This window comes from Buceros rhinoceros, unplaced genomic scaffold, assembly GCF_000710305.1.
Source record: "Buceros rhinoceros silvestris isolate BGI_N320 unplaced genomic scaffold, ASM71030v1 scaffold36617, whole genome shotgun sequence".
Classification (NCBI taxonomy): domain Eukaryota; kingdom Metazoa; phylum Chordata; class Aves; order Bucerotiformes; family Bucerotidae; genus Buceros; species Buceros rhinoceros.
Genome location: NW_010421052.1, coordinates 1,296 through 22,703, shown reverse-complemented (window position 1 = coordinate 22,703; position 21,408 = coordinate 1,296). Strand labels below are relative to the sequence as shown.

At 44.6% G+C, this 21,408-nt stretch overlaps 1 protein-coding gene across 1 annotated transcript; it reads left to right on the top strand.

Annotated features, from left to right (window-relative positions):
• Positions 1–4: 4 nt before the first annotated feature.
• FLVCR1 (feline leukemia virus subgroup C cellular receptor 1) lies at positions 5–9,609 on the top strand (the record flags this gene model as incomplete). Its single annotated transcript, XM_010139523.1, has 10 exons — positions 5–112; positions 3,142–3,286; positions 3,811–3,951; positions 4,244–4,311; positions 4,594–4,697; positions 5,837–5,947; positions 6,938–7,043; positions 7,248–7,359; positions 8,019–8,086; positions 9,547–9,609. Coding segments are annotated over 10 exons (1,026 nt in total), but the record flags the coding sequence as incomplete, so codon positions are not given.
• Positions 9,610–21,408: the final 11,799 nt, after the last annotated feature.

Here is a 21,408-nt window from a genome sequence, read left to right as displayed (position 1 = left end):
CTGCGCCGTGGCCCAGGTCTTCATCCTGGGGCTGCCCTCCCGCATCGCCTCCGTCTGGTTCGGCCCCACCGAGGTCTCCACCGCCTGCGCCGTGGCCGTGCTGGGCAACCAGGTAGGGGCGGAGCGGGGTGAGGGGGGCTTTGGAGACGGGGAGGTTGTTTAAGTGGGAACAGGCATTCTCCAAGAAATGGATACGGGGCGGCGTTGGAGAGAGGAAAAGTGATGGAGCGTCGGCAAGCGCAGAGGGGTGTCGCATCCCAGCCCTCCCGGCCAGCCTTGCTTGCAGGACCCCGGCCATGCAGCACCTCGCAGGCTTCTGTCAGCTCAGACATCCTGCTCCTCCTTCTCTCGCATTCCGCATCTTCCCTCTTGTCTTTGGCATCGTTCATCTGACTGAATCCACCCCTGGCTGGAGGGGATGAAGTGTGTGAACTTGCATGGTGAACCCCGATGCCAAGATACATTAATTCCTGCTTTTAAAACTTGGCCTTGAATCACCAAGGGCCCATAATCAATGCCCTGTGACTCATGAAGTTTTCTGGAACACTGAAAGTTCGGGTCACTGTGGGAAACTGATAACTGAGTCACAGATTTCCTTGAGCTCCTTGGTTGCGGCCAGTTTCAGAGAGCTGGAACAGCCGTTTCTGAAAGCACGGGTGAAGATATGATAGTGTTTTTTTCCTCCATTAGCCTTGTTCTCAACCCCAGCCACTGTCCCTGCCTTTTCGTGGCAGCAGAACATTAAGATTCCCCTCCACATCAGGGGCGCAGGCCGAGCTCATCGGTACAGTTCAATTAAGGTAACGGGGGATTTGTTTTTCCATATGTGAGTCTAATGACTTTATGTTTGTGCACTTTGGATTGTTATAGCAGTAATATTAGTGTTACATATTTACTGTTAAGGTTGCTCATTAGCTCGTACCTGGCTGTTCACAGTTCTCCTGATGCTTTCCAAACCTTTTTTTTTTTTTTTTCGCACTGAAGTCTTCCAGTGGACAAGTCAACTGTCCCTTTTGGACTGAAAGCTTTGGGAGTTGTTGGTTGGTTGTTTTAACAATTGAGCAAAAATTTTGCATCTGCCTCCAGGAATCGGGTTAAAGGTTTCTTTGGCAGCTAAATTTTCGCTCTTCCTGACATGCAGCAATCCTCCCAGTAGCAAGGGGTCACTGGGGTTTCAGTTCCCCAGTAGAGTGCCAAGGATCCAGCTTGGAGTGTGAAACTGATGCTTCACTCGGATGCTGTGATGTGGGAGCTGAAGCGGTGCAGGACAGGAGCAGGAGTGCAGCAGTTGTGCGGATAGGAACCACAAGAAAGATGGACAAGGAAAATGTGAGCAGAGGCGTGAACAAAATAAACCTTCGTTATTTCTGGAGCATATTCCCCCCAGAAGCTAGGACTGATCTGGATGTGCCAATGTGCTTGATGGTCCTCTGCCGGCGAAACACCTGTGAAAGGTGCTGCCAAAGTGTGTTTTGTCTCCCTCCAGCAGTCAGTCCTGTGCAAAGGACGAGGACTTGCTCTGCCGCTACACTGTGCCCTGCTCGCTCAGAGCTGCTTAGATCTTAGGATCCCGGTCCTGCTTGTGACCCATGTAGGCTGATACAATAGAATTCAAACAGAATTTCTCCCAGTTTTTGCTTTCTTAAAAAAAAACCTCAAAAGCTGGATCAAAAGAGTCTTGAAATGGCAAATGAGGCACTGGGAAGTTAGAAGTAATGTCGTCTGCGTACCGGTTCGCTTCTGTCTGCACATTACAATACCATCTCAGAGTACTCGATTAATTGCGCAAGGTGAACTATGTGACCGCATCCGGTTGCTATAACCAGCTGGGCTATTGCTCATCTGATTTCTTATCAGATACTTTGCATGACTCTAGAGCTACAGCAAACAGGGCTGGGACCGCAGGCCTGGGAGAGCCAGAGTAGCTATCAAAAATCAGATCGTGCCCGGTACCTCTTGAGAGAGACGCTGATCATTTGCGGTGGAAACGCAGATCACTGGGAGAGCAGCGATGCGCCTGTCGGGGCTTGTCCGGAGTGCTGGATTTCCACAAGTGTTTAGCACCTTGAAGTTTGTGGGGTTCATATACCGAAGGGTAAGGATAAAAAGAGACAAGTTCTTCAGGTGAGCACTGGATACTGTGTAAATCTGATGGTCTGTGGGGGGGAAAAAAGAGCAGCAAAACCCTCACTGGGCATATGCACAAAGGGCGCTTTGTAAGTGCGTTGGCACACCTTTGATTTGAGTACTTCCTGAGCGCTGGACTTGCTACTTCAACAGTCTTTGGTGCCCTTTTTATTTTTTTTCTTTTTTTACCTGAAATAGATGCAGGGTTTTATTAGTTCATCATCATCATCTAGCACCTTAGAATGCAGAGGAGGAGTTTTGGAGGAGCAGCAGAGGTAAACTGTCCAAGACGGTTGTCTCCTCATGTTTTATAGTGTTTTTTATATATACCCCGAATTTTAGTCCTTGTTTTTTGTCTCTTTTTAGTACAAAATCAGTTGCTACATTGGAATTGTCTCCACTATTACTTCATTTTGTGATTTTTCTTTATTTCCTTGGCAGTAATTTCAGATACGGGTTTAGAGTTTGTGTTTCTTACTAAGGACACTCCTGTTCTCTTGCTCTTCTCTGCGCTATCAGCTCTGCAATAAACCTTGCGTGTCAGTCTTTGTTACTGTAGTAGCAAGGTTGTGACATCAAGTGGAGCATTTTGATGGAGAAAAAGAGAAAAGATCTTTTCTCTGAGAGAAAAGCTGGAGCCTTCTGACACCTCTAAGCCTTCAGCTGCAGGATAACCGATCCAAAGTGATGTGCATGCAGTGTATTTTCCTCTGAAAGATGCCTCTGCAAAAAGACTTCGTTAGTACGTAGTTGTTAAGTGTGCTCTATACTAGGTGTGGTGTCGTAGTTCAATTAGAAATTGAAAGGTTAAAAGCTGAGTTATGTAAGACCTGATTGTGAAATGTCGTTGAGAGCAAATGGCTCAGAAGTACGATGCCGAAGGAACACTTTTCCGTCATAGTTTTGTTAATACTTACTATGACATATGAATTCCACCTGGTAAGGCTTTTCACTCCTGTTAATTTTGATGTTCACAGGGAAATGGTTTTCAGTTTTTCTTTTCTTGCTTTGCAGCTCGGCACCGCAATTGGCTTTTTGTTGCCACCTGTTTTGGTTCCAAACACACCTAACGATATCGATCTCATGGCACATAACATCAGCATCATGTTTTACGGAACAGCGATCGTGTCCACGCTTTTGTTCTTCTTAACAGGAGTCGGTAAGTGTTCTGTTCTTGTCCTTTACATGGTGACCGTAGGGAGTGTTTACATCTCACTTAAGCATCTGACTTTGCTCAAAGTAGTTGAATTTACATTTTCTCCAGTTCACTTGTGTTCACTCAGCTGTTGCCAGGGTTAGCAACAACTGGTTTACTTTATGTTGTACTTCATGTGGGGTGACCGCTCAGACTATTTACTTCGCATAAGCTTTTTGCTACAAGGACATTATGAAATAAGGTGAATTCTCGCTGTTAACCTTAACAGTTCAGATGCAAAGGTCTAGACATGTTGTAGGTGATGTCTGTTGTTGGTAGCAGTCAGATGCGACCAAATAATTGGCACATCCTTTGTGGCTGTGACTTGATTCTTTCATGAGAAAATCCAGAGTAATTTTTTCATGCAAGTGTTAAAAACCACAAGTTCATCTTCTGAAATTCATCAAACTGAAACACTTCAAAAGAAAAAGCGTTAGTGTGGTAAAGACAAATCAAAATGGTTTCTTCTGGTCTTTTTTTTTCCCCAGTGTTTGAAGAAAAGCCCAAATACCCTCCTAGTCACTCCCAAGCTGTCCTGCAAATGATGCCTCCCGAGGATTACTCCTACAAGCAATCGATTATTAACTTGTTCAAAAATATTCCATTTGTGCTTTTGCTGATCAGTTATGGTGAGTGGTGCTGTCTGGCTCTGGCCTGGCGGAGCAGTTCAAATGTGTGCTGAAAACACACTGAGTTTTAGTCATGGTGGTGTTTATTTATGGGGGAGAGTGTCCAGCTTTTACTTACTCAGCAGCCAGTGCTGGAAAATCCTATTTGTAGGTCTGGTGAAGAGATTTTATCTGGCAGCTAAAAGGTTTTGCCTCTGATGCGAGTCTTAAAAATCAGAAGATTAAGTCTTTAGGGTAGCAGACCTGCATGGCTACACTTGGAATGACCGGAGCTTTTCTTTTGGTACTGCAGGTATTATGACTGGGGCATTTTATTCTGTCTCCACGTTATTAAACCAGATGATAGTAACTCATTATGAGGTAAGTTTCCTGGATCTTCTTTGGATTTGTTTTGTTCTGGCTTGGTCTTTTTTTTTTTTTTTTTTACTGTACATTTGCAGAGGTGGTTTTTTATTATTATTACGTAGGTGCTACGTGTGCTCAGACATTTGGTTTCCTTTATACTCCTCTCCAGTTTTTTGCACCATACAGCTGTGGGAGTCGTAGGAGTGTTTGTTTGCGCTTATGACTGCTAAGAGGTCTGAACTTCACTCTGAGTGGAAGCAAGTTATTAATGAGCACCATATAAATATTTGTTGAAAGGGAGAAGAAGTGAACGCTGGGAGAATTGGCTTGACACTGGTGGTGGCAGGAATGGTGGGTTCGATTATTTGTGGTTTGTGGCTGGATTACACTAAAACATACAAGTAAGTGTGGGTAGGCATGTATGGGGTCAGGGGTAGGAGAGCGGTACAATTGCATTAGAAAAATACTGCAATGTAAGGGCGGAAGTGAACTGATGATCAGTGCAGTTCATCCCTGATCTTCTAGCAGCCTTGATGGAGGCTAGTTTTGGAGGCTGCTGCAAAAGCTTGAGAGACTTACTGGTTCTTGGCTGGAAGAAATGGGAGAGGAGAATGCAAAAGTGAGAAGGGGTTTTCCGTTGACTCCTGTCTCTTGAGGAATGTAAAGCTGAAAAGGAAAGCACTGTGTGACCTACATACAGTGGCCACATGAGGCCAGTGGGCTGCTTCTCCTAGTAAAGCTCACAACCTGCTCTGTGTTATTTTGTAAACTGAACAGCTGATGGATTCTTTTGGTTTTTTTTTTATACTACTCCTATTAGTAAACATAACATTTGCTTTAATTGGAAGAATGCCCATGGAGCAGAACTGTGTTCTGGGGCAGGAGCTCCCAGGTCCATCACCCATGGTGTGTTGGCTCTCAGGAGTGAGCGGTGCCCTTGAGCGCTGCTTTGGTGGAGTATTTCTCCCGTGCGACTCTTAGTATAAGTGCAAGAGCTCTAGAAGCTTAATAGATGTTAATGCTGTAGATTGGCTTTGTTTCTGCACGGATTTTGGCAATATGTGCTTTAATATTTTGGATGACATGCCTTATTCCAGATTTAAAATCAATAGAACATTGTGATGAGATTTGTTTGACGTGCCTCTTAGGCTGACTTTTGTTGCTAATAGAGTTCAGTTTGGCTGCTCGTGTATTGTATAATGGGCCATGCTGCAGAACGGCCAAGAGGAACAGCGTAGTGGAGAACTAAAGTTGTCTCAATAGTATCTGCTGTGATTATCCACTCCTTGAGAGTCTGAGTGAGTCTCTTCAGCCTTGAGCGAAGCAGCCATACAGCCAAGGCAGTAAAGAGTTTGGGAAGGGACAAGTTCTCATTGCATGATATGTTTGAGTCAGAATTACGTGAAGCAAATTCTATAGCTGTAGAATGTCAGTTCTTAGAGAGTAACTAATGTTTATGTTTCTCTTCCATGCTTCAACAATGTGCTGTGATGCTATGTTAGTAATGCTGATTTGTTCTTTTCTTTTGGTTGGGTTGCAGGCAAACTACCTTGATTGTTTACATTCTCTCTTTCATTGGGTTGCTGGTATTTACTTTCACGCTGAACCTCGGATACCTTATAGTAGTGTTCATCACTGGAGGAGTACTTGGGTGAGCAATTAAGGAGCACTAGAAGACTTCCTGCGGCTCTGTTTAGAAACAATATTTAACTGTTTTAACTAAAAGGTTGCACGGTATATTCTGTCGCCGTGCCCTCCATCTATGCCTGTAGTTCACAGAACAGAGGGGGTTTACTAGGGTTTCACATTCTGTTACTTCAGAATAAAGTAACTTGCTTTTCATGAATTTCATTTAATATTTTTATGGACCTAACAGAAGTCTGTATGTGGTCAGGTTTTTTTGGTTCCAATTCAAAAAGCTGTCTGCAATGAAGTTGAATTTTTGTGTTGACCAGTTAAGTGATTAGAGTTAAACTGAGCAAATCAAGAAAGTCTGGCATTTTGATTAATCTGTATTTTGCTAGCCCAAGTAATGTGCTGGGTGCTTTGTTCGCTTGAAGAGCATGAGCACTTCTCATGGGTACATAATCTAAACGCCCCTGAAGGTGCTGAGGGTATAGTGCCCTATCCAGACATGGCAGTCAAGGTAGAGCCAGAAATGTCTTGAGAGTTTCTGTTTAAAAAAACAAACAAACAAACAAACAATCGACCACCCTCAACTGCACTAAGCCCCTGCTCTTCCTGTCACCCATCAGCCCTCTCAGCTTCTACAGCTACTTCTAGCACACGTCCAGTGTCCAGCCTCATTCCCTACTGAAAGTCTCCTTTTGTCCTTCAGCTTGGATGTTTGGGCTGATCAAAGGGTGATGTTCATCTGTGTCTTACATTTGAAAGTGATTTTCTTCAATTAATGGAGTGGTCAAAGAAGTTAAATTTTTGTCCTGAAAAGAGATTTATGTCTAAAATTGCTGGATGAGGTCAGGAGAATAAAGCAGGCAAAGCAAGTACTGAATGTTGTTGGGTCTTCAAAACAGACAGTCCAGAATACCAGGTTCATAGTGCCCTGTGTTTGTTTGATTTTCTTAGCTGTGGTAATAGCTGGAGGCCACACCTTTCATCCTGTTCCTCTCCTCTTCGACAGGTTCTTCATGACTGGCTATCTCCCACTTGGGTTTGAATTTGCTGTGGAAATTACCTACCCGGAGTCTGAAGGCACTTCCTCAGGTCTCCTTAATGCATCAGCACAGGTTATATCATTTTATTTCTTCAAATGTTCGGGAAGGTGCCTCTGCTCGAATCTAAGGTGGCTTCCTTAGAGTTGGGCTGCTAAGTCTCTGTTGTGTTGTTGTAGTCTTAATTTTTTGTTTGTTTGTTTCTATATGAAGTGACCTGGCATTTTGCAAGGTAAAGGGATGACTATATGATACTGATGGTGACTTGTTTTTTTACAGATATTTGGAATTGTCTTTACACTTGTTCAAGGAAAACTCACAACAGACTACGGTCCTCAAGCAGGAAACCTCTTTCTTTGTGCTTGGATTTTTGTGGGCATTATCTTAACAGGTAACTAATCAGAAATGTAAGTAATAATTCCTCTTTAATGTAAAAATATGGAGGTTTTTTTGAGAGAGTGAATTTCTAGTGAATTTTTAGATGAATTGGACTTCTAGGATTTAAACATGTGGCTTTCTTTCTGGGCTGGCAGAAGTTACAAGTTTGGGCTTTTGCTTTGTTTTTCACTTTAAAGACTTGCTGTGCGCACACCCTTTGTTTTAAGGATGTTGTTGCTAATGTGGACAGCCATCTGTCACCCATTTCTCGAGTCACGTCTCGAATTTGAGGCAGATGTCTCGCTCCAGAGTAGCAGAGTAGATGTAAACAAATACATAAATGAAGACAGTTTGCAGTTTTCCAAATGCAAGAGACTGTTGGTGTATTCCTGAAAGGTACCTGTGACTTACACATGCAGATACTTACAAATGTGCTGAAAGTACTAAAACCTTAGAGCTTTGCTTTAAGTATTTGTGGTTTAAAAGCTTTTATTGTCATTTTTTGCGTGTGGTTTGTGAGGAGCACGTTGAAAGAGCGAATATGGGTATTCTGAATATGTGCTGAAAGCAGCTGCCGTGTGCATGCACTGTACAAACATGTCCCTTGGAATGCCTGTCAGTGCAAAGTTGTGAACCAGCTTTTTCTGTATTTTTTTTTTGTTGTTGTTTCAGCCTTAATAAAATCAGATTTGCGAAGACACAACGTGAATTCAGGGGTTACGAATTTGGATGTTAAAGCTGTAAGTGGTGACTCTCTTACCGCGACCATGTTACCGTACTAGAACGTTTGGCTTCTAGTGGCATAATATCACTAACAGCAAAAGAGTAATTGGCAAATATTTGTAATGTGACTGTTTCCATGCTGTTTTGGCTCAGCAGAACAGCATGCCGTGCTGCCCTCAGATAGCTGTTTCTCTCCTTAGCTCCCATGAAAAAAAACTCAAGTCCTTCTGCCCTCAGTTTTTTCTGAATTAAGTGGCTAATATTAATCTCTGATTTTATTGCTTGAATCTTGCTTTTTCACGTTTGCAGGTAGCGTTGTAAATTGTGAAGCGGTTTGTGGATCGGGCTAGGAGGCTGTGCTATAGGCTACGTAATTTATTTAAAGTACCTGCAGTCCCTTTTCTTTAAGTCGGTGACTAATGAACAGAAGTCACGCTGCAGTTTCTATACTGTGCTGCGTGAAGAGCTGGGTCTGTTCTGCTGAGCACCCTCTCAGTTTTAACAAAGAGTGAGCACAGCATGTTCTGCTGCTCAGGAGGTCCCAACACCATGTTTAGCAGCTTTTCCAAATTACCCCAGTTACTAGTAGAGGTAAAGCTGTCATTGGAAACTTCTTTTCGGTGCTGTGGGTGATCTGATCATTTCAATCAAGATAATGGAACAGCTTTTTGGAATCGGGTATTGCAGGATCCTCTGTCACACTTGTTTCTAAGTGTAGGTGCCTTGCACGCTGTTACTGTCTGCATAAGGTTCAGAAACTTCCAAGGTGGTGCTATATGAGCTAACTCGAACCTGAAACCAGTGCAGCGGTTTGTGCTCAGTGTGGCATGCTGTGGGTTACAGCCTGCGTCAGGGCTATCTTGTGGGTGCACATGCTGACTGTGGGCAGCGGTCCATGACTTGTCTGCTTCGATTGTCGCCTTGTTAATTAGCCCAGAGTGTCGCACAACTTCATTTATATCAGCTGGGATATAGCAAAAGCCTGGAGTCCTGGTATTACCATGAGTTATTGAGAGCCATCGGTGTTAATAAGGTACAGTTGCACTTTGATACCAAACCTTGACCATCAAGATGCTGCTGTGTTTAAATATAATGGAGGAAAACCCCTCAAAGTTACTTTGATGTGATAAATATTTATATGCAGTAAATACTTGGAAACCAATTCCTGTTTTTGGAAAAAAAAAACTGTATTTGGGGTTTTTTTTTGTTACAGAGAGAAGGGAAAGTAGGAGTTCTTAATGCCTAATCTGGCTAATTAACTACATATACTATTAGAGTCTAACCTAGTAATTACCCAAGAATACTGAGTTTGGGAATAACAGCTTAATTCCTGCTTTGGTTTGTTGGTTTTTTTTTTTTTTCCCCTCTCCAGGTACCAGTTGACAGTCCTAGTAATTGACCAAGAATACTGATTTTGGGAATAACAGATTAATTCCTGCTTTGGTTTGTTGGGTTTTTTTTTTTTTCCCCTCTCCAGGTACCAGTTGACAGTCCTGTAGAACCTGAAAGTACTACATTAAAAATTCAGTCGACTTTGTAAAGCTGAGAGAAGGTGACTTAGAAGCGCACAAGTTTGGTTGGATACTGAACTGTGTTAATCAGTCATCACTGGATTTGTGTGTCGAGTAGTAAAACGTGTTTGGTGATATTGGTGGTAGTCGTGCGGTGGAAACTATGAAGATGCTCAGTTCATTTTGCCCAAGACGCAAACAATTTGCCTGTGTATGAAATATTTATTTCAACAGTTTAGGTTTTGAGGCCTCATTAGTGAAGAGCTGTGTGAATACTCTCCGTGCTGGGGAGACGCGTACGTTCAGGATGCTTACTTGAAAAAATCTGGAGTCCTGAAGTACAGTCCTCATGGTTAGAGGTGTCTAATATTTTGTTCAGTCTTTGCTGGTGCATTAGAAAAGTCAGAGAGCATGTAGCTGCACAGGATGTTCACAAGTTCCTTTTTTGGAAATGTGTCTGTATTTTTAATAGAAGCCAACGGTTCCTTCTGGGAAACTGTCTATAGCACAATACTGAAAACAAGAGATGACTGCAAACCTGTGTGTTTCATACTGGCGTCTGACATTTCTTTTGCCTTGAAACTTCTTGATAGATATCAGGAGACAGATGAGACAAAACACTATCTTATGTTCATTGTAACATTTCTGGGGAGATTTAAGAAATTTCCGACTAGATAAATTGAAGAAAAACACTTCTTATTAAATAGAGTAGAAAGGAGAAAGCTCTGTGATATCTCTTCTGTGAAGTATTTATAGGCAAAGGAACTCTACCACACAGGTTGCCTCCACAGAATATTTTGAGTGCTTTCTCCGTTAAAGTGAGAGGAGTACGTGTTTACAAAGAGCTGGTGCCTTTACTTTGTAAAGAAGATCCTTGCCTCATCTTGAGTTTAATCAGTGCTGCTGAAGAAATACCTTTCTGTGTGTAAAACCTCCTCTGAATATTTGTGGAGTATCAGAAAATGCGTTCGATCTTTTTTTTTTTGCATTTATTTCTTTGTGTTACGAGTTGCATTGTTTGTCTCATGAGATTTTTGTGCTCGTATAACTTAAATCATGTCTTTCGCAGTTTGTTTAAAGCTGTAACAATGACCGAAAGGACAATAGTGATGTTTCACTTTGAACTATTCACCTTGTGTTATCAATTTATCTGAATTTGGGATGTGGATTTCTCGCTGCAAATATTCTTCTGAAAATATTCTCCTTTACCTTGTGCTCTCCCTACACACCTGCAGAACCGATAGCACAAGATTGCTGAAAAAGTCAGGCCTGACGTGGACTTTCTGCAAACGTTTAAGCTTCAGCAGTCCTGAAGCTGCGCCTGCAGGTTCAGTACCATCCATGATGCCATCTCTCTGAGTTCCCACAGATGTAGTGGTATCCAGAAGGTGGAATCCTACCCAAAATTTTCCACGGGTTGTTACAGTTGGTTTTGGGGAACTTTTTAACTCCGAGACAGTCGTTCAGTATGATACTTCTCGTTAAATGCTTTTCTTTTTCTTGCCTTGCTGTAGTTTAGAGAATCCTTTGATATAAAAATGACCCTGTAAACCCAGCTTTCTAAACTTAGCCTCTAAACTTGATGGTCTTGTTTTACCATTTTGTATGGTAAGTGCTTCAAACGGCAGCGTACACGTCAGAATAAGCCAGGCGTGCCTGGAGCCCTCGCCTTTCCAAAAAGGGTCCGTGTCTCTTTGCCGGGTCCAGTGCTAGGGAGAATGTGGGCACACCTTGCCGCTCCGGGGGAGGCCAGCTCCTCTGGAGAGGCGCTGGATGTAGGAAAAGCGACTCACAGAGATTCAAACAGCAGGTGAGAGTATAGGAGTGGGAGAAGAGATGCTTTCGTTGTGTCAGTTCTTTACATTTAGTGACTTGCTCTGATCGAAGCTGCCCCATCAAGGGATGTACATGTTTTCAGCCTGAGTGAGCAAAGGGAAGGTTCCTGCCTTTTGATACCTGTGGGTGACTTGTTCTCTTCGGAAAAATGATAACAATGTGTGCCAAAATATGTATGTTCTTTGGCAAGATACAGATTCAGTAAATATTTGTGTTCATGGCCCCTAGTGGGTTTGTACTTTTGCCGTTCCAAAAATTAACAAGATAATATTTTTGCAGTTTTGGGGAAGTGTCCCACAGAAAGTCATTGGCAGTATCCAGAAAGCTTCTGAGATGTCCAGTACACACTGTTCACATTCAAAAATTGAGCTTTTTTCTTTTTAAAAATCTTTTTTTTAATTCGTTTCTTCACTCTTAGTTGCCAATTTATTTTAGTTATGTTCAGCTGATTGTTGAAAAAATATTCTAGTCCTTCTGCCTTCTTGTGGTTTTTTGTCTCTGCCAAATTACTTGGCTACCCTCTGAAAAGGTTCCAACAAGATTTTGGCGTGCTGGAAAGCCTGCTGGGTCCCTGAAAAGAAAATATTCCTAATGATGAAGCCTTAATTACATCTGGGATTTAATACCCCATCTCTAAAAGGAGCTTTAAAGTTGAAAACCTGTGAGCTATTTCCAGGCAACGATACAGTATGTAAATAAAAGGCTCAGCAGCAAAAGGAGGAGCAAATAAAGAACAAAACAGTGGTTTATGCAATGATTTTATCATCTCTCTGTCAAGGAACTGAGGTCCTAGCGTGTAGCAGAAAAATTTGGAGTAGTCAGAGCTTTGTGTCTTTTGCTTTGAATTTTTATTTTTAAACAAACAACACCCACCCAGTCAAACATCCATCGGGAACTGGAAATAGGGTTTCTGAGTCTCTTAGCCTTGAGATTCTGGCTCAGCCCTCCAGTAAGAGTAGAGGTGGGGGCTAAAATTATAACTGCTTAGAGAGGTAATAACTTAATGAATGGAATTACACGTTACCTGTGAGAGGATGGAGCAGAAAACTGAGTGAGGAGACGCATCTCGGTCTCTTGCATCAGCTCTGCCTTTTCAGCGTGCTTTGCTTTTGAGTGCTTCGAGAGAACTGCAGAGGATGCAAGAGAGCTGCTGTAATGGTAAGCGTAAGCACGGGGGCTGCCCCCCAGGTCCCGGGGGCTGCCCCCCAGGTCCCAGGGCCCACCAGGAATAGCTTGCAGCCACAAGATGCAGAGATGAGCCTTTAAAATAACAGAGTCTTTCTTTGTTTCTTCCAGACCACATTAAACCCAGACAACGCTGACCTGTTTTTAGTTAGGTTTCCTAACTTGGCCTTAAACCCCTTGTTTCTGTTGGCAGGGTGTGAAAATATCAGACCTCTGAGCCCTAGCCTGGAATTGCTTCAGTCTGCATCTTTCTTCAGCTCAGTAGATAAGTCCTTCAAAGCCTTTATTTTGTAGATTTGTCTTTAATAACATGTCTTTTTCTGTTGCTGAATGCTCGTGTTTTACAAGGAAGAAAGAACGAAGGGAGAAGTGGGAAGAATATGTACAAATCGTTTCAGGTTAATGGGGCTTTCCAGCTTCATCCTCCTGGTCACCTCTTCTGTTCAAGACAATGTGTTGTTTCAGAGACAGCCACTGGAGTGTGTAATTAGAGCTGCCAGCCCATGCTGCCTAATGAAAAAATGCTTTCTGAGAAATCTTTAGATTATCTTGTGCATCTACAACCAAGTGAAATAGGGTTAAGCTGTAAACGTTCATTGCTTTCGTTTTCCATTCTGTGAACTCGTGAGTTTTGTGCATGAATGGGAACGCGTGACCTTTTCGGTCGCTGTCTTTCAACGCATGTACGTACCATTTTCTTAAGTGATACAGGCTACTGATGGGTTATGGACCATGACCTGATTTATGTGATTTCCCCACCGCCCCCCCTCGGTGTGAAGTCTGCGAAGAGTGAGTGAGGAGTGATGCTAATGCACAAACTAGGATGAATTAAGAAAAAATATTCCCCTAAGAAATCATTTTTCCATGTAAGACCCATGTTACTTACTGCTCATGTCTTTGTCCTTCTCATGAAGGCTGCAAATGCTTTTGCTGTAATATTTTGGATTTGTTGGTGTCCCGTTCTTTGTTTCAAGAGAAGATGAAACATTCCGTATGAATATTCTCCGGTTGCAATATTGTACGTATGTGTATATGTGGGTGACATCATTCCTTACCATGACATGTTACTAATAAAGTGTATAACGTGTAACTGGAGTGGAGCCAGGATTACTGTTTGTGACAGCTGCTGATGCAGCTCGTGGTCTAAAAATGATTCGTTTTTTTCCTTAAAGCTAACATTTAATGTAGGAAAATTTTGTAAGTGTGTGATAAACTGTCACAATGAAACACATGCACGTGTATACGCAGAGTGCATGTATGCAGGGAATACACTTGTATAGAACATTTATATTTGCTTACAGAGAAATTTTCTCAGGGTGAGGGGTTCAGGTATTAGCATCGGTAGTCGAGTTGCACTGCTCTAGCACAGTGATTTCTCCTCCTTCGCTTTGGAAAAGGTCTGTGAGGAAAAGCAAACCAAAGTCAGCTCCTTAAGGGCAGTGCAAATATTATTTTAATAAAGCACCCAGCTGCAGAGAGATTATCTGGGGAGGGGGAATAGAATAACTTCTTAGAGAGGCTGGAGCGAGACATTACATTCGGTTGTGGCCCAACTTCTGGTTCTAAAACCAGAGTTGTCTTTGGTGGGAGCATAGTGGGACCCTTGTGAACACCCTGCAAAGGTTCTGTCACTTCTCCTCAGGTGTTTAGCCCAGCACATCACTGTAGGCCAGGTAAGTTTGAGGAACCTGCTTCAAAGGGTCACCGTAGGAACATGTTTTGTTTTGGGGGTTTTTTAATGTCCCTTCTCCACAAAATGGATTCTCTCTGAGCTATTTTTATGTAGGAGGTTCTTCACAAAAGGAGGTTGCAGGTGCTGCAGAGCACAGGGAACTCAAGTCTTTTGTCATGGAAGTTCCAACAGCGGGTTGAACTTTCACACGGGCCCTGCATTTTACAACCAGGACCGTAGGGCATTTGTCTCTATGAAAGCTGCAGGCTATTGCAATTTAATTGTTCCCACAGCGAGGAAAGAACAATCACAGCAAATTATTATTGCCTTAAAGTTCCTTTTTTTAACAGATGCTCAGTCCTTGAAAGAAACCACTGGAAACCTCATCAGGTAAGGGGGAGAATTATCTTGAAAACAATTATTTTTTTTTAAATCTGGTTCAAGGTGCTTTGTGAGCCCAGAAGTGCTCTTGCTGTGGCTGTAGCTGCACAGGTCAGAGTTCATCAGCTTTGTCAACAAGTGCATGTGCATCCTAGTGAGCTGATTTTGGAAAACAGGAAGGTGTAATTAGAAGATACTTGTTCCCATGCCTAAGTGGCTTTGGTTTATAGAGTCTGTTTTATCACCATAATAGCAATTTCTTACTGTTCTGTCTCTATATCTTACCTGTGTGTGCATCCTGAAAAAGTATCTTTTAAAAAGCCATGTGAGAGAGAGTTGGGGATGAGGCTTAGCGGAGTAAAATGCTGTTGGTATTACTTGACAGCTGGAGAGAAACGCTTTGCCTGAGAGTAAACCTTTAAGAGCGAATGGGATCTCTGGACAAGTTTAGTTCTCTGTCTAGGTGTTCCTTAATGGAGAAACTGGCTTTTACCCTAGTTACTTTGGAAATCTTCTCTTCAACTGACTTGTAGGAACAAAACTGAAGTATAGTTTCATAATCACACGTCTCCTTGGCTTCCAAAAGTAAGGTCGGGAGCTACAAAACCCGAGTTCTTGGTGAGCAGCGTGACTTGGGGACGTGGGGGTCTAACCTGGTTCTTGGAGCACTATAGGAGTTGCTGGGAAGAATCTCAGGGCTGTGTTCAAGGCTTCAGAAGCTTTTCCTAGCCTGCACTAGGCTGAACCAGCACCTTCCCTTTTTTTTTTTTTTTTTAGAAAGGGGGAATCCCGAAATCTCAGGGCTGTGTTCAAGGCTTCAGAAGCTTTTCCTAGCCTGCACTAGGCTGAACCAGCACCTTCCTTTTTTTTTTTTTTTTTCAGAATGGGGCAATCCTGAGGTTTTTGAGATGCAGGAGGCTAGTTCAGATAAGGTAGGAGAGGACTGCGCGCAAGTGCAAAGTTAGTTACAGTTTTGGAGATCAAATTGTCCAGCCTGCTGCCAAGGGAAAAAGGAAGTACAACAGTGCAGTTTCTGAGCCTCTGGTACTGTTTTCTCCATTAATTCCTGGAAGGTAACTTGATTCCTTCTGAATAATTCATCAGCTAATTCTGAACAGCCCTGCAGGCTTAGACAAAACCTACATCCTGTGCTGAATGCAGGGGTGTTGTCCGGTAGGGCAAAAATGACTCACCCTTGGATGATTAACTGGCTCCACAGATGGGAATTTGTGTATCTTGTGCTCCCAGAGAACAAGTGAAATTCGCTGAGGAACCTAATGCTAACAGCCAAAAACTCACTTAGAAGCTATCGCCTACAAATCCCGTGCTTTCTCATCTTGTCACTGCTCCGCAGAAGCTTCAAAAAAGGTAGAGAGGAGCCCTCAGAAACTCAGAAGCTTGAGAAAGCTACCCCAGACAGACTCTTGCTAGGGGAGATATGGAGGTCCATCGGCTTTTGGGGAGCAAAGACCCCTGTGCTCTGTGTGATTTTCATCTGATCTACTCCACCTGCTCAGCCTCGAGGTGTGAAACTCTCAGAGGGATGAAATATTCACGCACGTGAAGAGGACACAGAGCATTATGGAGCCTCCTTCAAGTTTGCAGCTTGTGTGATTGCACTTAAGATGCTCCTGGTTTTGATTCCAAAGTTGGAAAATGGTCTGTGGGCTTCTTGAGTTTGCTAGTTACCTCTGAAAATGAATATCATTCACGTGATAACAAATAATGAAGGTGACTGAAAAAAAAACCCTCTAGATAATTGAAATTCCTTTAAGAACTCTTTAAGTTTGTGAAATGACCACAGTATTTGAACTTTACTCTTGCCTTCAGGTGCTTCTGTGGTGTTTTGACTATGGTTCAATCACTGTTCTGCAGAGAGGGGAATCTCAATCTGCAGAGCGCTGCCTTCCAGGGGTCTGAAGTGATACTTCTGATCAAAAACTGTTTGATGAAATCATTGGTGTCGTGATGATATCTCGTACCATGGCGCTGGGAACTGTGTATCACACGTTACTCCCCTTGCAGGTTTCACACAGCACCTAAGTTCACGGGCTTGTGGTTTCTGGGCTCATGACCTGTTCTACTGCCAAACAAAATCACTTTTTCAGTCCACGTTGAAGTAGTGCCTGGACAGAGAGTGCGTCTGAGGAACTCTGATACGTAAGGATGACATTTGTTCAGAGCATTTCCTAACCAGCATCGTGCTATTCCTGGAGGGCAGAGGGTATCCCGTAACAGACCTACGCTGCTCAGTCAGTTTCCGAGCAGCACCAACGGTTGTGCTCCTCATCTGAAGCAGGCAGGGGTTTCAGAACACTGCGCTGCTCTCTCCCTGCAGGTGGGGACGACTCAGGTGCTCGCCTGGCAGCCACCCCTGACTCTCTCCTTTGGTGCCACCACTGGCAGCTCCCCTGTGTCAAGGGCTGCGAGCGCTGACGATTGCTGAAAAGAGGTTGTTTCTAGTAGCAAATTTTTTTAAGCTGTTGTCTTTGTTTACTGCCTGTACCTTTATTATGCAGTTCCCTTGGAAACTTTTGTGCTGAGTAGTTTATCTCTGACTAAAGGTTAAAGAAGGAGTTGACGGATTTAAGGAAGTTACATTAGTGTTTCTTTGGTTTTATTGCTGTTACTGTTTTTACTGCTTTTGGAACTTGCTGCAGAGACCAATCATGTGACGTGCCGGCAGGTAAGACCTCTGCATCAAACTGTATTGACGTAATTATTTTCCAAGCTACAGCAATAATTGAAACTTTGGAGAGAGCCAGAAAGGGTACGGCAGGCTAATAGGGACGCTGACGTTGTACCGCTAGAAAGCACGGTTTGATCTGCATCTGATGCCGTCAGCTGCAGGTCAGAGTGAAGCAGCTGTGATAAATACGGAAGGGAAAGGGCAGTTTCACTGTCAGCAAAGGCCTGGGCCGAGCAGGATGTGCTGACCTGCGGTGGGGGTGGAAAGAGAAAACTTGCCAACCAACCAGTTTTGGGAGGAGCCTGATTTATAGGCTTTTCCTGCTACTGCCATTTTTTTAAATGCTGGCAATCTTGCCGGTTGGATTAGGCTGAGATCAGCTGGAGCCCCGTTCATCAAGCCCATCTGAAACAAACCCTGTAATGATTTGCTGCAGTAGAATTACTGTGGGAGGCTCTGGACTTGCTCAGGCAGAAATCAGAATATATTGCTGATGCTCTTCATTGCTAAAGCCAAAGCAGCTGGTGGTTGTTTTTTCTGTTAGACTATTGCGAAATAAAGTGTGTTAAGAGTTTCCGGAAAGGGCTACCTTGGGAAAAGTGCCAAGAGAGCACACCCTCAAGCATTCCTTTTATAGCTTGCTTTTTTTTTTTGAAGTCTGCTTTACATATCTATTTTCGCAATGACCAAATTGATGAATACGTAAAGTTGTCATTCTTAGGGGTTAAGCAAATCACTCCTGCAAACTTGCATCAACACCTTTCCCATATTACCATGGTCACATCCTTATCACAGATTAACCTTGCGTTTCGTTACTAATCAAATCCCATTCCAGCATATCGTGCAGTTTAGGAAAAGCTCCAAACAAACAAGTTTTATTTTCCTTTTCAAGGATCAAGCGAGGTCATCATGGTCTTTGCAGGAAATGAGCAAATGTTTGCATAGCAGCAATGCAATTCACTTGGGGCAGGCAAACTTTCTCAGCCTGTGTTTTCCTGCTTCCCTCCACAAAGCTGAAGCACCTCTGTAGGATTAACCGGTTTGCACTGCTGCTGCTTTTCTGCATATATGGTGGATCCTCAATCCAGAAGAGGCCGTTCAGATCACTGGGCCTGGCTTTAGCAGAAGTGTGCCCAAGCTATGGGCACTTGTAAGGTGCCCAGGCTTCAGGGATTTGCACTGACTGCTGCCAGCTGGAGGTACTGGGCAAATCTCCTGCTCCAGCAGGAAGGGACCTGCCTCTCATATGCTCAGTGCTGGTACAGGGACCTTCGGCGGGTGGGATGCTCTTAGCATCCACTTTTGCAGACTTGACTAACAGCCCAGGTCCAGATCTATCATGATGCCACTGACCTGCATCTATCTCATGGAAGGGAAGAGGAAAAGAGGAACTTTTTTGTCAGGCTTTTGTTCAGGTGCTGTGAGACCATTCCTTGACCATTTTTTCCCAGCCCCCCTTGGCTAGCAGCAGATTTGAGCACCTCTTCTTGCAGAAAAGCAAACCTCAGCTGCTCCGAGGGGGCTGGAACAATGTGAATGGTGAGCCGGGCCAGCTGCCCGCTGCCTGCCCGCAGAGGCACCAACCAAATGTACAGGAGCAGCTTTATGGCACGGCTGTGGCACTGGGAAGGGCACTGGTGTGGGCTGGGACCAGGGGAACTACCACAGGGCCAGGGAGGGAGCAGGAGGCTGGGCTGCAGAGGCAAGGGTGGCCGAGTAGGGCAGGGGAACTCTTCTGCTACAGCGCTGCTGCTGGTCTTGCTCCACCTGTGGTTTGGTGCTTCCCTTGTGTGCTCTGGCAGCACGGAGCTGCATTCCTGTTTGTGGTGAGATGTGTTTTAACGCGGATCTGTTGGTGGCTGAGTTGGGGCAAGGGCTCACTAGGGTTTTACAACAGGCAGAGGACCTGCAGAGCAAAAAACCACTAAATTTCGAAGCAGCAGAGGGGATCCTGGGCAGTGCATGAGACCTCACGGGCAGTCATCACACCAGTGGTCCATTCCCCAGCCCAGCCAAAGCTCCCTGCTCTGAGGCCAGGCTGGGCTGGAGCCACTGGCCAGGGAAACCTTCTCCTACTGGCTGCTAGCACCAAACCAACAAGAAGGGCTGCTTGGAAACTAGGGGTAATAGAGGAGGTGTTTACGCAAATAAATATAGAAATTAACTGCCTCTGTGCCTGTGGAATATCACAGAGCAGTGAGGGTTTGTTACACGGCAGGGCTCCATTGGTTGCTGTATGCAAGAAGATGCTTCCTGGGGAAGGGGCTAGTGGGGACACCTTGGGGGCTGTGGAGGTGGCACTTTTGGAGAAGAAATCTTCCTGGAAAAAGTGCTGATGCCAGTATCACCTTGCTGCAATTAAGAGCTGTTAATTTTCCCGCAGTTGGTTGTGTAATTACACTGCAGGGCCTTTTGAATGCTGCATTTAAATTAGTCTGCAATTGGAAATAATGAAGGTTAAAACCCTCTTACATGATTTTGTGATCAAATTAGTTCCTTTGACCCGGAAAGGAGCTGTGGTAGCAACAAGTGCTGCATAGGAACAAGACCGTAGGTTCAAGGTGTTATTCAGAACTAGCTTCAGAAAGGAGGGACTGGATTTCAAAATCAAAAGGCTCTGGCGCTCTGGAGCAGAGACTGGGCAGCAGCTTGGGTACGAGGGTGGAGGATGTTGGATGTTGCACGAGCTGGGAACAGAGTGGGTAATAAGCAAGGCTGCTCTGCTGGGAGTTACGATATCCAAATGAGAAGGTCCCACAAGGGGAAAGCCGTCGGATGCTGGAGGGGTGCAGGGGGGCACACTGCGCTTACTCATCTTGAATGTCTGTGTGCAGCTAAGAGCAAGGGCGGCTTGGGCTAAACCAAGGCAGCATTATTCTATTTTTACTCTTAATTTCTAGCTGGGAAGAGGGTAATTAAGGCTCTCCTCTAGCTGTAGGGGCTTGGGGACTCTGCTTTTATCCCCTTAGGCTGTTGTTTCAAAGTTGCTTCAGGACCTCAGCTAACTTCTGTCCTGCCCACGGCTGGCCTTGGAAACACTGGCTGCCTTTTGGGAGTTCAACATGTCTCTCTTCAGCCTGAGCATCGAGGAGGAGCCAGTAAGATTTTTTTTTTTTCCTTTTGTTCCTGAGTGGAAGGGGTCTGGGTGCTGCAAAGGACATGTCACCAACCTTGCTGGGCCTCTTACCTGTCTGGCCAGGGACAGTCCTTCCGCCTGGTATGGAGCACGCCCAGGCATGGTGGATGCAGAAGGCTTTGAACTGCAAAGCATGTAGCATCACTCTGGTCTTCACCCTTCCAGGGTGGCTAAGAAGTGTGCGGGAAAGCATGATCTGAGGGTTCCCGGCTGCTCTGGGCAGTGGAGCAGCACCGGGTGAGACTGCGGTGGCCGTGGTTGCCTGTTTTAACAGTGAGTAAGGCTCTGGGACATAGATGACTGACAACTGGTGTATCAGCATCCTTGACAATGACTTTCTGCTGCGCAATCCCAGCGCTCCAGGCCGTGTCACATGCAACGTGCCCCTGGGCTGCTCACAAATGGCTGCCACCACCTGCACAGTCCCATTAATCCTAAGATCCAGTTCTGAATGATTTCTCAGCTTTTCCCCTGGCTCTGCTCCAGCAAACTTGCAGATGTTCTCAGTCTCCCTTTCCTGAGGCCTGAGCCTCCCTCCGCTCCTGGAAAGCCCTCTCCTCTCTGGCTGCAGCCATCTGCAGCCTCTCTGGGTCTCTGTGCTTCATCAGCTCCCAGCGGGAGCTAATCTCAGTGCTCTCACATCTTGCTGATGTGCAGCCTCCTCTGTGCTCCGTAAGGAGAGAGGAACTGCGCTCCCCCAGGGATCCTGCTCCAAATCCCAGCGGGAAGGTGCGGCTCTCCTCTGGCAGGCACAGGGACACGTTAGCCCTCCAGCTGCAGTTTGCCTGATCATTAGGGAAACGCAGGACATAGCAGAGAGGGTGAAGGCTTCACAGCACCTCTAAACCCACTCTGACCTTTCCTCCTCCCCCAGATTGTGTCACCATTTACAGACCGAGCCCCCTCGTTCCACTTGGGGGGCTCCCTAC